Genomic DNA, 18,185 nt, shown 5'->3' with positions numbered 1-18,185 from the left:
TGTGGAACTCTTCCCTGGCAGTAACTGAAGCTACTCTGAGTATAAATTTAGGGATACTGTGCTGTTGACTAATAGAACAAACAAATCAGTAATGGTGATTTTTCTTCCTTCTTTCTCCTTTCCTTTCTCTGCTGTGTGTCCAGACAAAAAATCTTGTTTCTCTCACTAGCCCAATGGTTCCAGAAGCCAGAATTGTACATTAAATCTCTTCTTTCTGAGGGGCTGGGAAGGTAGCTCAGTGGTAGAGCGCTTGCCTTGCATGCCTGAGGCCCTGGGTTCGATTCCTCAGCACCACATAAGCAAAAAGAAAAAAGCTGGAAGTGGTGCTGTGGCTCAAGTGGTAGAGCGCTAGCCTTGAGCTGAAGAGCTGAGGGACAGCGCCCAGGCCCAGAGTTCAGGCCCCACGACCAGATCCCCCCCCCAAAAAAAAATAAAAATAAAAAAATAAATCTCTTCTTCCTGAAATGAATCAGAGTAGGTTCTCTTCTGTGCAACTGAACTTTGATCAATCAATATGCTCTGGAGTAAAAAGGTATTACAAATTTTACTAGAATAAACTTAAAAACTTTTTACTTAGTGAAGTATGACACTGGTCCAAAGTATTTCTAGATGGAATAAATTGCTCTCATTGATTACACAGTGTCTGGGGTGAGACCTCCCTGGGGTGAAACATTCATGGCTCTCCTGGCACCTGTGGCTTCTGTCACTAGTTCCACTAAACTCTCCTCTGGAGCTGGGAAGGTGGCTTAGTGGTAGAGCACTTGCCTTGCATGCTCGAGGCCCTGGGTTCGATTCCTCAGCACCACATAAGAAAAAAGCCGGAAGTGGCGCTGTGGCTCAAGTGGTAGAGCACTAGCCTTGAGCTGAAGAGCTGAGGGACAGCGCCCAGGCCCAGAGTTCAGGCCCCATGACCGGACCCAAAAATAAAAAAAATAAAAAAAAAAAATAAACTCTCCTGTTTTGCTGGTGGAATGGGACTAACTCCTGTGAAGCCAAAGCTATAGACACAGAAGAGCCTAGTGGAAAATAGCAAAGGTTGTCTGAGCTTTTATTTCCAGCCAGAGACTTTCACTTTTTCCAATCCACACTATGTCCTACCCAGAGCCAGCCTTGTTATCTGATGGGAAACTTGCCAGCTGCTATTGTGCACAGGCCCACGGCCTGGAGCAGGAAAGGGAAGTCTCCCCAAACCAATGGCTATCAGAGGAAGCGAATGGAAAAATCAGGAGTTGGCAAAACTGCTCTGGGGTATTTTCAGTTTTGTTTTTATCTTTATTTCAGAAACTGGGAGCCAATGAGAGCCATATTAGCAGATGAGAACAAGTGAGGGAGGGGGGAAGATGAACAGGCCATGTTACCGGAATATAAGACTCTAAGGATCACATATTTAAATGCTAGCAATGACAGCAGTGAGTCACACAGCACAAAGCTATGCTATGCAAACATAGCTATTCTGTATATCTCAAGAGACAGGCTTTATCAGGGGGTGGAGGTGTGGGATTCCTTGGGACACTTGTTCTAGGCATTTTAGCTTGATTTTAATGTCCTAGCCTCATCAGGTCTGTGTACTAAGAGACACATCTTAGCACCACCTGATAGAAGACTACATAGTGTTCAGAATGGTCTGGAGCTGAAGGCATTCCACACTTAAGAAGCAACCCAGGGTTTTGCTGTGGGCTGTCCAAATTCCTCCCAAAGTGTTATTCTCTGCTAGCTTCCTTAACCAAGAGAAGCTGAGTTAGAGATCAACTCTCTTCCCTAGAAAAACAGTTGATTCATTTGCTCAGATGCTGACTCAAAGTTGTAATGGGAGTGAATAAGCTGCATGTTGCAGTCTCTTACAAAACCGTCACAGATATGTTTATGGCGATAGCCATGGAGGACAAGAAGAAACAGCAGGTGGGAGGTTGAATTGCTAAGGCTTATTAATCAGTGAACTCCCCTTGACCCCATATCTACTTCTAGGACTCATCCCTTGTTCTTTATGCTGTGTGTGTGTGTGTGTGTGTGTGTGTGTGTGTGTGCGCGCGCGCGCGCATATGCACACAAGTGCTTGCTTGGCTCAGGCTTGCTTGCCTGGCTGGTACTTGACCCATACTTGTCTCCAGCCTTGCTTTTTTGTTGGTTATTTTGGAGCTAGTCTTGTACACTTTTCTGCAGAGGCTGGCTTCAAACCTTGATTTTCCAGATGTCAGCCTCTTGAGTAGCTAAGATTATAGTCATAAGCTCCCAGAAGGAGCTTTTTATTTAAGTGGGTTAAACTGTAAGGCAAATAGGATGGGCACAGGGAGGGAAGGGATAGTGGGAGAACAACAAGGGAGGGGGTAACAATGCTTGACAAGAAATGTATTCGTTGCCTTACTCATTAACTGTAACCCCTCTTTACAGCATCTTTACAATAAAATAAAATTTAAAAAAATCTTAACAACAACAAAAAGGATGGACATCTTTCCTTGCCCCTCAAACAGTATTGCAGAGACAACCTTGTAACAAGATAGGTTAACAAGAAAGAAACCTAACTTTTTTTTTTTTTTTTTTTTGTTAGTCATGGGGCTTGAATTCTGGGCTTGGGCACTGTCCCTCAGATCTTCAGCTCAAGACTAGTGCTTGAGCCACAGCACCATTTCCAGTTTTCTGGTGGTTTATTGGAGATAAGAGTCTCAAGGAGTTCCCTGCCTGGGCTAGCTTTGAACTATGATCCTCAGATCTCAGCCTCCTTAGTAGCTAGGATTACAGGCATGAGCCACCAGCGCCCGGCTCCTAACACTTTTATTTAACCAAATTTTACATGATACAAGAGCTTCCAGGATGAAGAACCAAAGGCCCAGTGAGAAATGCCAATCTTTATGCAGAGTTGAAATGTGATAAGACAAAAATAGAGTTTTATGAATAGGCTGAGAGAGAAAACACAACCACCTAAGTGTTTGGAGTCTTCCAAGCCTGTCTGTGTGACATTCTTTTCTCCTAGATATACAGCAGCACTTTTCTTATCAGACAAGATAGTCCAGACAAGAGAATTTCATTATGGCTAGCTCTTTTACAAAAAGATAGAGGAAGGCCAGAGAAATGCTTTCAGGTTTTATTGCTGGTTTTATGAGTTTTCTTGGGGAAGACAGAATTCTACATTTTATGGTCTGCCTTTGGGGAAGAAAGTCAGAGACTATGCTGCTTAGGCCTGCCCTTCCAATGTCCTTCAGTGATAAGTACATGTGAAAGAACCAGACTTAAGGATATTATTTTCTGAGGTATAACAATGTTGATATTTACTGTATAAGAAATTAAAGCCCAGATATAAAATACAATAAATAATATACAAGCATATATGCCATTAGCCACAGGAGAGATGGTATACCACCAACACAAAATCTCTGAAAAACTCCACTGTGCTAGGGAGAGAATGAATGTCAGATCTTAGTGTGACTATGAAGACTATGAGACCGATTGGAATATACAGTAAACATGTAGCAATGTAACAGTGAAATTCGTGTGTGTGTGTGTGTGTGTGTGTGTGTGTGTGTGTGTGTGTGTGTGTGTGTGTGTGTGTGTGTGTGTGTGTGTGTGTGTGTGTGTGTGTCCTGGGGTTTTAACTCATGTGCTTTTTTTTTAACACAGCTTTTTTGCTCAAGTTTTGTGCTCTATCACTTGAGCCACAGTTCCACAAAAAAGCACTGCAGATTTTTTCATGTTTAATTGGAGTAAGAGTCTCATGGACTTCTCTGCCCATGTTGACTTTGAACCATCATTCTCTCAGCCTCCTGAGTAGCTAGATTACATGTGTAAGCCACCAGTGCCTGGCTTGAAATCCCCTCTGCACAACTAACATGGAAAAAAAATGGAAAAAAAAATATATATATATTCGTCAGTTGTAGGGCCTGCCTCTGGGCTTGAGCGCTGTCCCTCAGCTCTTTAGCTCAAGGCTAGCACTCTACCACTTGAGCCACAGCACCACTTCCGGCTTTTTCTGCTTATGTGGTGCTGAGGAATCGAACCCAGGGCCTCATGTATTCAAGGCAAGCACTCTACCACTGAGCCACCTTCCCAGCCCTGGAAAAAAATTTAAGGCAATAAAGAAAAGAAACTGAGTGCATAGACGCCCTCAAAGAATCTCAAGGATTCTTTACAGTCTCCAGGCTCACACTTTCAAACCACTACAATTCTGTTTTACTTCTATATGCCTCAAATCCACCTGTTCCTTCTTCATTGCTATCATCAGCCTATTCCAAGCTTCTGTTTATTCTTTTCTTCTTTTTACTGTCAGTCTTGGGGCTTGAACTCTGGGCCTGGGCATTGTCCCTGAGCTCACTGTCCTTGAGCTCTTCAGCTCAAGTTCAGTCCTCTACCACTTGAGCCACAGCGCCACTCCTTGTTTTCTGGTGGTTAATTGGAGAGAAGAATCTCATGGACTTTCCTTTCTGGGCTGGCTTTGAACCATGATCCCCCAGATCTCAGCCTCCAGAGTAGCTAGGATTACAGGTGTGAGCCACCGCGCCTGGCTTCTCTAATTGTTTTTTGATTTTAGTTTCTCAAACAGGGCCTCATACTTTTGCCTGGGATAGCCTGGGACCATAATCTTCCTATATCTGCTTCCAAAATGGCTGAGATTATAAGCATGAGATAAATAATTCAACTTTACGCTTTCAACATAAGGATTAAAAATAAAATCGTTACCATGGACCGTAAGACCATATCCCCTTCTCTACTCTAATTCTACCTTTCTTTCCTCTGATCCCAGATTTCCAGCTGGATTGCTTTCTGTTTATCAAACAGTCCATTATCTCCTACCCTTAGGCCCATGCACATGCTATTTAATACTTCTTTGTCTGGTTCCCTTCTGGGCTCTAGGTGGTAGCCTAAAGCTTTCCTGGCCCTGAGATCAGGTCCCATTCCCTGTTAATACACTTGCAGCAGCATCCATCCTTCAGTCACTTCATAACAAGGATGTGACCTTGCTTCCAAAGTTTCTGGTATACTGTAGATACTTAGTAATGAGAGAACAAAAAAAAATACAATTTGATAGAGGATAACACTAAGATAAAAGATAGCAAGATAAGCTTCTCTTCCTACATTACGCACTCACCACTTATCTAATTTCTCCAGACTCCACAAAGGCTCTAGGTGGTATCTGGTATAATGTAGAGGACTGATGTATTAGACTCCTTTCCTGGGGAGGCCTGGCAACAGCTACACAGACTTCTTGCTAATTAGACATACTATGTTACTATTTTATCTTTCCAAGACAACTTAGTTTGACTTCCCAAGAGTTTCACTGGCCAGTGTTTTCCTCAAAATACTTCCTCAAATACTTCTCAGGAATAATAAGCAAGAAGTTCAAGGCCAAATTCAAACTTAAACCTAATTTCCTAACTTGATTCTGTCCTTTGGAGAAAAGAATAGTCAAAAATAAGAATGGTCAAAAATAAGTTGGTGGCTTATACCTGTAATCCTAGCTACTCTGAAAACTGAGATCTGAAAATTGAAGTTCAAAGCCAGCCCACATAGACAAATCTAAGAGATTATTATATCCAATTAACCAGCAAAAAATCTGGAAGTAAAAGTGTGGGCTAAAGTGGTAAGGGGCCAGCCCTGAGGAAAAAAGCCCCAGTACTGGCATCCAACAAACATACAACAAATAAATGAAGACTCCACTGGAATTCTCCAAACAGATAATTTTGAGATAATTTTCTCTAGGCTGCTTAAAAGAACTATAATCATGCCATTATACTATATTGTAAGGTACTTGAGAGTCCCGATACCATCCCAGCTGCTTCTTTATAGTCTCCTCTGCCCAAATAAAGGCATAGAGAATTACTCTGCAGAGTAGCAGTCAATACACAATGTTTGTTTAACAAATACCTATTAAAATTTTAAGATATAGTCAGATAAAATAGGGTGGGCGGGGTAGAAATACTCACTGACAGAGAGGTGCCTGCTTCTGGGCTCAGGGGGTTGATAGATGGTATTTATGTCCCCTGCAGATTGAGAAGCCTTGATCCGAACCTGTTTGGACACCCCAGAGTGGGAAGAGGAACTGGTCTGTAAGAGAAGAGGAAAAAGGCTAAGGTAGATCTTCATATAGGTAGGCCTATAAAGGTTTCCTGGCTTTCTCTTAGGATTTGCCACACTTTCAGCTACCTTCATTTATTGAATTCATGAGCTACTTGGCTTCCCTCCAAATCTCACACCCCAAAATGTCTTGGCAAATCACTATTTGCTTGATAGAGTTTTACAGCTTCAGTGATATATGACTAACAAAACCTAGTGTCCCAGTTTAATAATAATGACCCAGATATGGAGGAATAACAGGCATTCCTGTAAAGATCTGCCAAATAAGAGAGAAAGCCGTAAATACCCTCTCCTAAAACTCTCTAGAGAACTTAGAAAGAATAGCAGGAAATTATTTCAGCAGAACGATCACCTGCTGTGACAAGGACACAAAACGATGGCAATTTCTCTGCCCTATAAAATTTTGGTTGCTAAAAACATGTTTTATTTTAGTATTAGTCCTGGGACGAACTCGTGGCTTAGATGCTGTCCTTGAGCTTTTATGCCCAAGGTTAATACTCTTATCACTTGATTCAGAGCTCTACTTCTGGCTTTTCCGCTGCTTAACTGGAGATAAGAGTTTCACAAGACTTTTTTGCCCCAGGTGGCTTTGAACAATGATCCTCAGATCTCAGCCTCTTGGATAGCTAGGATTACAGGCATAAACCATTAGTGCCCAGCTTTATTTTTTTCGGACATAGTCTCTACTTAGCCCATGCTGGCCTCAGATTTTCGATCTTCTTGCTTCAGCCTTCTTAGTGCTATATACCACAGCTTAGCTGGCTAATTTTTTTTTTTTCCAGTGTGGGGCTTGTACTCAGGGCCTGGGCCCTCTCCCTAAGCTTTTCTGCTCAAGGCTAGCATTCTAACACTTGAGTCACAGCACTATTTCCAGCTTTCTGTTTATGTGGTACTAGCTCTTGCATTCTACCACTTTGAGCTACAGCTCCACTTCGTTTTCTGGTGGTTAACTGGAGGTAACACTCTCATGGACTTTCCTGCCCATGATGGCTTTGAACTGTGATCCTTGATTGAGAAAGGCTAGGATTACAAGCAAGAGCCACTAGCACCCATCTAAATATGTGTTTTAAAAAATAGTTCCTGGAGCTGGGTGCCGGTGGCTCACATCTGTAATCCTAGCTACTCAGGAGACTGAGATCTGAGGATTGTGGTTCAAAGCCAGCCTGGTCAGGAACATCCATGAGTAGAAAACTGGAAATGGTGCTGTGGCTCAAGATGTAGAGCGCTAACCTTGAGCTAAACAGCTGACGGACAGCTTTCAGGCCCAGAGTTCAAGCCCCATTACTGACAAAAAAAAAAAAAAAATTCCAGAGAGCAGGTAACAATGGCTTATGCTTGCTATTCTAGTTAACTTGGGAGACAGGTCTGGAGAATTGATGTTCAAGGCCAGCCTCGGCAGAAAGATCCATGAGACTACATCTCCAAAATAACCAGCAAAAAGCAGGGCTAAACGCATGGCTCATGTGGTAGAGCCAGCTGAGTAAAGCAAGTCAAGCAAGTGTGAGGCCCCAAGGTCAAACCCCAGTAATGCCAAAAAAGAGAAAAAAATTAACTCTATATGCTGTTTCTTACCCAACCATAATCACTCCCTAAAATTTATCTAAGATCTCCATTGCTTAAAATATCAGGATTTACATGAAATGATTCAAGTTCTGATAAAATTATGTAAATTATGACCTCAGGATCATGCTCAACGGGAAAAGCTATCATAGGCAGGTAAGGTCCACCCTGGGAAGGCGGGGCAGACTCCTCCCTCCTCTTGGCTAAGTCTCTGCCCAGTACCTGTGTCACCTAGGTAACTGGCACACCTGGAGGAAGTTACCTCCCATCCTCCATAGTCACATCTTGGGTTCCCCCACATCCCACCGGGAGGGTCCCAGGCCCTGAGGTCACATCCCACATCTGTGTGGCCACACTTTCTCTCACCTGGCCGCACCTTCTCCCCGCCCCCCTTCCCTACTTAAACCCAGACCGAACATCAGCCCGCCCCTTTTGGCCATGCCTCTCCACCATGCACGGAGGTGGCAAATTTATATTAGGTAAATTAAATAGGTAGGTTTAATTAGGTAGCCAATAAACAGAACACACAGTACTCAGGCAGGAAGAGAAGTTTATTTTGCCAAACTGCTTGCCCCTACTCCATGCATGGTGGATGTGATCTCAGGGCTTGGGACCCTCCCACAGTCCAATGGGAGGCGGGTGTGTGTGTGTGGGGGGGGGGGGGGAGGTGACTTCCTCCAGGTGTTCCAGTTTCCAAGGTGACACTGGGCGGAGACTTAGCCAGGAGGAGGGAGGAGTCTGCCCCGCCTTCAGGGCAGACCTTACTGGCACCATTATGCTGGAGGTCAAGGACCTCAGCATTAGATCATTGCCATCCTAGTCCACCCCCGCCTACCCCCTTGCACCAGCCCACTCAAACCAGCAGGTAAAAAGTCAAAGTAACAAAGGGGCGCTGGGGGCAGGGGAGAAAGGCTTTGCACCAAGAAAAGTTTAAAACTGAACACTGGAGGAGAGCAAGTGATGCCAAGATGTGATTACAAATAAGTAGAGAATGATAGAGATTGGGAATGGGAGCTCAGGATTTATCAGTAATTTGGGTCAAAGTTTCTACTTCTTTAACTCTTCTACCCTCCTCTTGGGGGGGGGGGTCCCATCTAAACAATCTCTATATCCTGTCCTTCAGGAAAAGGCATCCTGCTCCCAGGGGTAAGTGCAGATGCCAAGCAGCCTTCTCTAGTTTCCCTATGCCACATTTTTATCATGTGTAGGGCTGTCTTGACAAACTCTTGCTCTAACAGGAAGTCAAAACCAAGGGGAAGTAAATGTTCATGCTGAAGCCTCTGATATATAATAGTTCTCTGCTGAGAGTCAAAAAGGAAAAAACAGCCAAAGCAACACACTGGGAAACAGGCTTAAAGAAGAGCCAGAGCGCTGCACTTTAGAACACTGATGAGTTCCCAAGAAAACCTATTCAGATTCAGGGCCTCTTACATGGTGGGTGGTAAATTCATGGTGGTGTGACCTGATCTCCTTCTCCCTCTCCCTCTCCCTGCCCCTCCTCCTCCTGAGGCATGTCTAACTATAGTCCAGGGTAGTCTCACAAACTCTTCATCTTCTGGACCTCAGCCTCCCTGCATTGAGATTACAGGCATGTAATACCACATCCAGCTAGTAGCATTCATTTGAAATGTAACAATGAACATATACTGCAAACCTTTACTTTTTTTTTCAAAATGAACTGGCTTTTTAAAAATTTTAATCCCTTAGTTTTAAAATCTAAAAGCTGAGACAGGAAAACAGGTTTAACAGCCAGTACAATCTTAAATTTGTAAAAGGGAAGTCTGAAGTTGTAGCAATAGGTGGAAAGCAGGTAAACAGAATGACTGATGGTTTCAGAACAGAGCTTCTCACTTTTTTGGGGGGGGGAGGGGGAGAGAAGGGAGTAGTCTTGGGCCTGAGCTCAAGGCCTGAGTGCTTACCATGAGGTGTTTTTTTATTTTTATTTTTTTGCTCAAGGCTAGTGTTCTCCCGCTGAAGTCATAGCTCCACTTCTGCTTTTTGATGGTTAACTGGAGATGAGTCTCTTGGACTTTCCTTATTGGATTGGATTCAAACCAAAATCCTCAGATCTCAGCCTCCTGGAAAGCTAGAATTAGAGACATGCTCCCAGCTCTTTTCCTTTTTCTGGGGGGTGAGGAGGTGGGAGTGGGGGGAAGATGGGCATAGTTTCATTATATTAACCAGGCTAACCTTGAACTTGGAATCCTCTTGCCTCACTCTCCCAAATGCTGGGATTACAGCCATTCATCACTGTGCCCAGCTCAGTGCCTGCATTTCTAACAAACTCTCAGGTAATGCTCATGCTGCTGGTCCACCGGCTATATTCTAAATAGTAAGCTCTTCTGAGGTGAGGCATGCTTCAGTTTCAGGTAGTGATTCTCCAACCTAACTGCTATTAGAACTGCCTGTGGAGCTTATGACATCTCAGACCAAATACAACAGGATCTCTGGGGATAGGGCTCAAAGAATAAATTTTTTATTTAAGAGGACAAAGAGGAATGACATGGCAAACACAAATGACTCATGGAACCCTGACTAGGACTCAGAAATAGGAGAGAAATTTTTAGACCTCAAAAATAAAAGAATTAAAGTAGTTTTAGAATGACAGGAGTCATTGAGCAACTCATAGTGAGTGGTATCTGCCTATTCCATGAGTACCTCAAGGACTCTGTGGGTAGCAGTGTGCTGTGATTGACACAAATAATATGAAAATTTCCCATGGAACCACATACATAAAGATCTGCAGTGACTGGAAGACAAGAGGTCAGCAGAAAAATATGTTACAAAAGTCAACTCAGGTCAGGTGCCGGTGGCTCATGACTGTAATCCTAGCTACTCAGGAGGCTGAGATCTGAGGATTGTGGTTCAAAGCCAGCCCAGGCAGGAAAGTCTGTGAAACTCTTATCGATATACCACCAGAAAACCGGAAGTGGCACTGTGGCTCAAGTGGTAAAGAACTTGCCTTAAGCTGAAGAGAGACAGCACCCAGGCCTAGAGTCAAGCCCCATGGCTGACCAAAAAAAAAAGTCAACTCACAAATGATCTTAATAAAAGACTTGGTGATTGGTGACAGGATACAAAAGGAATAAATAAATTCAATTATTCAAGAGAAAAAGGAGGAGAAAATTGCTTTAGTCTCATATGTAAGGATTTAAGGTAAAGAAAGACAAATAGGAGCTCTCCAACAGCATCCTACTCAGCTTTAATGGTGGTACCAAGAAATATTTGCACATAAGACCATGAGAATTACCAAAGGTGTGGAAATACCTGTTAATGAAATTTACAGATTTATCACCCATAAATTCATTTATATACTTTTTTAAAGTTATGAAGCTGTTATGAAGCTACACAATTTCAGAATAATAGAGCCATGCTTATAACCTATTATAAAAGATTTCTACTTCTTTGTTCTACAAGAATCCTCAGTATTCAAGGGCTCATCCAAACTTAAAACAGATGAATAAATCTTGTTTTCATTATCTTTATTTATTTATTTTTTTGCCAATCCTGGGGCTTGAACTCAGGGCCTGGGCACTGTCCCTCAGCCACTCAGTGCTCAAGGCTAGCATTCTACCACTTGAGCCACAATGCTACTTCCCACCTTTTCTATTTATGTGGTACTGGGGAATCGAACCATGGGCTTCATGCATGCTAGGCAAGCACTCTACCACTGAGCTACATTCCCAGCCCTATTTGTATTCTTTAATGCTTTAAACACTATATATAATATGCTTATTGTCTTTCCTAACTAAAGAGCTTCAAGCTTTTTACGCTACTCACATAAACCTGTGATCTCAGCTCCTTGAAATTTTTGTCTTCTCCACACCTTTTACTAGCTTATCTTTTCTTGGTTATTTTCTGAGCTGTGCAAAACATGGCTCAATTCTTACATTTGGACAACAAGCTTTCTGTTCTGCTTCTAATAATGGTGCTGGGGCCCAAAGACTATAGTAATGTTAAGATCCTTAATTGATAACTAGTGGACTCACTACAAGTCAGAAGATCTGGATTCTAGACCAGCTCTCTCATTATTTAATGTCTTACCTGGGAAAGTTACTCTAAGTCTCAATTTTCCTAAGTTGTACAATGGAGAAATGTCTGCTCTGGACTGCTCAAAGTTAAACTAAATGAAATGAAAGCACATTTTACCATATGGTATTACTACTTTTAAATAGGGGGCCAATAAGCTGGGCACCGGTGGCTCATGCCTATAATCCTAGCTACTCAGGAGGCTGAGATCTGAGGATCATGGTTCAAAAGCTAGCCGGGGCAGGAAAAGTCTGAGACTCTTATCTCAGTAAACCACCAGAAAACCAGAAGTGGCGCTGTGGCTCAAGTGGTAGAGTACTAGTCTTGAGCTGAAGAGCTGAGGGACAATGCCCAGACCCAGAGTTCAAGCCCCATGACTGACATAAAATAAGATAAAATAGGGGACCAGAAAGAAGCAACTCTACTCAACCAGTGGAAAGGAGGTAAACAGAATGACTGATGGTTTCAGAACAGAGCTTCTCATTTTTAGAATTGGAAATAATTACCCTGTAGGTTATCCTTAACATTTTCAACTTAAATAGTAGGAAGACAGTAATAAAAATTATTGACAGGAAACTAGAGAAATGGGCAATATTTAGATGTAAAGATTAGAAGTTTACTTTTTTGTCAGAACCAGAGGGAACAAAACAAAGTGACTTTTTTTTTTTTGGTCGGTCGTGGGGCTTGAACTCTTCAGCTCTTCAGCTCAAGGCGAGTGCTCTACCACTTGAGCCACAGCACCACTTCCGGTTTTCTAGTGGTTTACTGGAGATAAGAGTCTCACGGACTTTTCTGCCTGGGCTGGCTTTGAATCGCAATCCTCAGATCTCAGCCTCCTGAGTAGCCAGGATTACAGGCGTGAGCCTCCAGCACCTGGTTACTATTTTCGTTTTATTGTATTCAAATAAGTCTAAGATTACTATATTATGATAATGGAAAAAGGAGACAATAAAGTATCTTAAAAAGACAGTGGATCTGGGCATTGGTATAATCCTAGAGAATCCTGTTTTGAAGCCCTAGATCTGGGGCTTGAATTCAAGGCCTGTGTACTGGCCCTGAGCTTTGTTCTCAAGGCTAGTGCTCTACCACTTGAGCCACAGCTCCACTTTTGCCCTTTTTTGGTGGTTAATTGGAGAAAAGAGCCTCATGGACTTTCCTGCCTATGCTGGCTTCAAACCACGATCCTTAGATCTCAGCCTCCAGAGAAGCTAGGATTACAGATTTGAGCCACTGGTGCATGGCCCAAAGAAGTTCTTAAAGAAAGATTTCATCACCATCATTATTAAGGTTAGTTTTTGTTGTTTAATTTATTGTTATTATAAAAATGACATAGAGAGGGATTATAATGAGTACATTTCCTTTCCTACAGTGTCTTCTGTTCCCTCATTCTCTCCCAGTTACTCCCTCCCATCTCTACCCACTAGGTGTATAGTAGTACCCTCTCATCAGTGTTCGGTGAGCTCCACTACTGTACTTTTTCATTCTTTTTCCCTCAAGTTCTCCTCCCTCCCACCCTCCTGAAGATATACATGTGAGTACACCATACAAAAAGAAAAGACAGAATAATAAAAAAAAATTAAAACGAAAAAAGAAAAAGAAAAATCTCATTTCCATATCTTAGAATTTATTTATTTATTTATTTATTTTAGAATTTTATTTAATTTTTGGGTCTGGTCGTGGGGGTCTGAACTCTGGGCCTGGGCACTGTCCCTCAGCTCTTCAGCTCAAGGCAAGTGCTCTACCACTTGAGCCACAGCGCCACTTCCGGCTTTTTTTTTCTTTTATGTGGTGTTGAGGAATTGAACCCAGGGCCTCATGCATGCAAGGCAAGGGCTCTACCACTGAGCCACCTTCCCAGCCCCTTAGAGTTCATTTAATATACATATTATTTTATATAAATATGAAGAGATGCAAACGCATTGTGCCTTTGTGTTTCTCTCCTAAGAGTATCCTCTATTGGTTGTTTTTGTTTTTTTATGTTGGTTGTGGGGCCTGATCTCTGGGCCTGGGCACTGTCCCTCAGCTCTTCAGCTTAACGCTAGTGCTCTACCACTTGAGCCACAGCGCCACTTCCGGCTTTTTTTTTTTTTTTTTCTTATGTGGTGCTACAAAATTGAACCCAGGGCCTCATACATGCAAGGCAAGCACTCTACCACTGAGCCACTTTCCCAGCCCCTGTTTTCATTTTTTGAGACAGGGTTTTGCTATGTAGCCCAGGCAGGCTTTGAAAGCTATCCTCCTGCTTCAGCTCCCAAGTGATATTCCCATTAGCATGCACCACTACACTCAATCCACTGTTAAGTCTGAATGCAAATCTCTATAAATGCAATACTCAGGGGCAGCTTAAGTTTCTTAACAATAGCAAAAAATAGTTTATATAATTATGGGATATTTATTCAGAGGCCTTATGTATAAGTTATAATTATGACAGATATCAGAAAAATATTCATGACAATACACATGCAATGAATATCATGAAAACATTTACATAAAGTATATATACTTAAAATCAAAGACTGAAGAGGAGTATGTAAAAATAAATCAAGTGTTATGGGTAATAGGATTATGTAAAATAGTTATTTTTAAGGTTTATAAAAACTTACACTGACTATTATTATAATTTTTTTTTAATGGGACTGGGGAATGTGGCTTAATGGTAGAGTGCTTGCCTAGCATGCATGAAGCCCTAGGTTTGATTCCTCAGTACCACATAAACAGAAAAAGCCTGAAGTGGCGCTGTGGCTCAAGTGGTAGCATGCTAGCCTTGAGCAAAAGAAGCTCAAGGATAGTTCCCAGGACCTGAGTTCAAGCCTCAGGACTGGCAACACACACACACACACACACACACACACACGCACACACGCACACACACGCACACACACATGCACACACACACGCACACACACACGCACACACACACACACGAAAAAATTTTAATTTACGAAGAAAGGCCTTGGTGTGGCATTTATCCTTTCATTACTATGTCAGAGCTCATGTGGTCATCTTTCCAATAGCTCTGGTACTGCAGCTTTAGCTGCAACCAAGTGAACTCTCAGGAATGGGAATGCAGGTGTATAAAGAACCAGTTGCCTGTAACTTTATGTCAGGGGATCAGAGGAATGTAGGGATCATATACTTTAACAGAAAAACATAAACTTCTGTTAGTATAAACAGTTTTTCCTTCCTTCCCAATATTAGCCAAATAACCTTTAGTTATAAATTTGATCATGATAATCTATCTGGTTGTAAGTGAAATCAAATCCAGAATGCTCACTGGCCACAAAGACAGAGGTTGGGCTTTGCTTATGATCTGGCTTTGACATTAGTTGAGGAATACCAACATCTGTCAAGGAAGCAAGGTGCAAGATTGAAGGAGTAAAAGCAGCTGGGACACAACAAGGGCTACTTACATGATTTCTGTCCTGGGACAGTAGCAATATCCTAAGGCTTTTCATGCTTGAGCTTCTATCCAAAATGTCAATTGCTTTATCAAGATCATCTTGGTTTTTCAGCAGGATTGAGAGCTAAGACATGGATAAAGGAAAAGGAAATCATAAAAAAAAAATCGACTTCAGTTTGCCAAAATAAACAAAACAAACAAAAACTAAAAATAAGTCTGGCATGGCTGGGGGGGGCATGGCTCAGGTAATAGCACATTGTTTAGCGAGGGTGAGACCTGAGTTTAACCCCAATGCCATCGAAAACCTAATGTCACCAACAGAGAAAATCCCTAAAGCAAAACAAATGAATAAACAAATCAAATCAAACAAGTAAACAAAAAACATCAGTATCTATAGATTTTAGCCCGAAACTATAGATAATTTTTTTTTTTGCTAGTCCTGAGGCTTTAACGCTGGGCCTAGGCACTGTTCCTGAGCTTCTTTTGCTAAAGTCTAGCACTCTCCCACTTGAGCCACAGTGCCACTTCAGGCCTTTTCTATTTATGTGGTACTGAGGAATCAAACCAGGGCTTCTTGCTTGCTAAGAAGCACTCTACCATTAAGCCACATTCCCAGCCCTGATCATTTTTTTAAATTTTTATTTTTTCAGCAGTATTATGGTTTAAACTCAGGGCCTCAGACTTGCTAGGTAGTGCTTTATTACCTGAATCACATCCTCAGCCCTTTTTACTTATTATTATTATTATATAGAAATTTTCAATGACAGGCCTTGGCTTGGCAATCTTCCTACCCATACCTCCCATGTAGATGGCATCACAGTGAGTACCACCAAGTCTGGTTTATTTGTTGAGATGAAGTCTAGTTAAATTTTTTTTTTGGTCAGTCGTGAAGCCTGAACTCTGGGCCTGGGCGCTATCCCTCAGCTCTTCAGCTCAAGGCTAACACTCCACCACTTGAGCCACAGCACCACATGCATGCAAGGCAAGCACTTTACCACTGAGCCACCTTCCCAGCCCAAGTCTTGTTAATTTTTTTGCCTGAACTAGCCTCAAATCAAGATCCTCCTGATTCCTGAGTCCCAAATTGAGTTGATGGGATTACAGATGTGATCCACTACGTAATTTTTCATCCAATAAAATAAATCTACATATACAGTGAAGGGACTGGGGGAGTGGCTCAGTATACTAAGCATATACAAGGATTTAGTTTCAATCCCCAGTACTGTAAAAACACACAAAATTTTATACTGTGAGGATCTAACTGTCAAAGAGCTGTGATGTGCTTAGTTTTCATGTCTTGTTCCCCAACTCTTCCCTTGGGTTAAATACTTTTTTCTTCCTCTTCTTTTTTTCTTTTTGTAGTGCTAAGGATTGAACCTAGGACCTTGAGCACAACTGTTCTACTAGAGTCATACCTCTACTCTTCCTGCCTTTACACTTTTTGAGATAGAGTCTTAAGCTAACTGTCTAAGACTGGTCTCAGATTTAGCTCCTCCTACCTATAGACCATCTGAGTAGCTAGAACTATAGTATATACTACAAAGACTGGCTTTTGTTGCTGCTGCTGTTGTTATTGTTTTATTTTGCTTTTTGTGCTTGCACTGGTGCCTAAACTCAGAGCCTTGACTCTTTGGCTTTTTGTGCTCTTATTGGCTTATTTGCTCAAGGCTAGGACTCTACTACCTGAGCCATTCCTCCACTTACAGCTTTTCTAGTGATTATCTGAAGATAAGAGTCTCATGGACTTTCCTGCTGGGCTAGTCTCCAACAGTGATCTTCCCATCTCTACCTCCCAAATAGCTGGGATTACAGGTATGCACCATAACTATGCTCAGCCTGAAATACATGTTCTTTACTATGTACAAATATACACCAGCCCAAGAAAATTTAGCTTTTAGTGCATTCTTGGAGCTGGGATAATAGAGAAGAATTGACATTCAAAAGAATCTCTTGGCTGGGAATGTGGCTCAGTGGTAGAGTGTTTGTCTTGCATGCATGAAGCCCTGAGTTCCATTCCTTAGTACCACATACACAGGAAGTGGTGCTGGGTCCCATTCCTCAGTACCACATACAAATGGAAGTGGTGCTGTAACTCAAGTGGTAGAGCACTAGCCTTGAGCAAAAAGAAGCTCAAGGACAGTACCCAGGCCCAGAGTTCAAGCCCCAGGACTGGCAAAAGAAGGAAGGAAGGAAGGAAGGAAGGAAGAAAGAAAGAAAGAATGAATGAACAAAAGAAAGAGAGAAAGAAAGAAAGAAAGAAAGAAAGAAAGAAAGAAAGAAAGAAAGAAAGAAAGAAAGAAAGAAAGAAAAAGGAAAGAAAGAAAAGATGGGGCTGGGAAGGTGGCTCAGTGGTAGAGCGCTCGCCTTGCATGCATGAGGCCCTGGGTTCAATTCCTCAGCACCACATAAGCAAAAAGAAAAAAGCCGGAAGTGGCGTTGTGGCTCAAGTGGTAGAGCGCTAGCCTTGAGCTGAAGAGCTGAGGGACAGTGCCCAGGCCCAGAGTTCAGGCCCCACAACCGGACCCTCTCCCCCCCAAAAAAACAAAGAAAGAAGAAAGAATTTCTTCCTGGATGAAGTTCAAAGCAGGAATAAATAAGGACTGTTGGAGTAGGGTAAGGAGTGGTTAAATAAATCAATGGATAGATACTAACTAATGAAATAAATAAGCTATAATCAGATATTAAACTCTGAGAGAATAATCTAGCATTTACGACTATAATCATACCTCCCCAACCCTGGCTGAATTTTCTGCATCTTGTTCAAGCTGTGCTAGAAAGACACTACTAAAAATGTAAGATAAACAAAAATAAGCTGTGGTCTTGGTAGCCAAACATATTCCACAATGGAATTTTAGAACTACCTGTACTGAAGAAGTAAGGGGAGGGAAATAGCTGTATAATCTCCAATGTAGAAAAACAAAAACAAGGACTGGTGCAGGTGACTTATGCCTGTAATCCTAGTCTGTGACTTTTTTTTTTTTGCCAGCCCTGGAGCTGTCTCTGAGTTCTTGAGCCATAGCTTCACTTGTATGGGTTTTTTGGGAACTTTCCAGCCCTGGCTGGCTTAGAACTATGATGCTCAGCCTCCTGAGTAGCTAGGATTATAAGCAGGAGCCATTGGTGCTAGCTATGA

The 18,185-nt window shown here is 42.2% G+C and overlaps 1 protein-coding gene across 4 annotated transcripts in view; it reads right to left on the bottom strand.

Moving 5' to 3' along the window:
• Map3k3 (mitogen-activated protein kinase kinase kinase 3) overlaps positions 1-18,185 on the bottom strand; it is a 77,337-nt gene that overhangs the window by 21,393 nt on the left and 37,759 nt on the right. For all 4 annotated transcript variants that reach the window (XM_070027734.1, XM_070027733.1, XM_070027735.1 and 1 more), the window contains 2 exons: positions 15,063-15,176; positions 5,913-6,033 (listed from right to left, as the gene is read on the bottom strand). In XM_070027734.1, coding sequence (XP_069883835.1) covers positions 5,913-6,033; positions 15,063-15,176 — 235 coding nt within the window. The remainder of the gene's footprint in view (positions 1-5,912; positions 6,034-15,062; positions 15,177-18,185) is intronic.

The sequence above is a fragment of the Dipodomys merriami genome, unplaced genomic scaffold, assembly GCF_024711535.1.
Source record: "Dipodomys merriami isolate MVZ:Mamm:240054 unplaced genomic scaffold, mDipMer1.0.p SCAF_19, whole genome shotgun sequence".
NCBI lineage: Eukaryota > Metazoa > Chordata > Mammalia > Rodentia > Heteromyidae > Dipodomys > Dipodomys merriami.
This window is presented reverse-complemented; position numbering and strand designations above follow the sequence as displayed.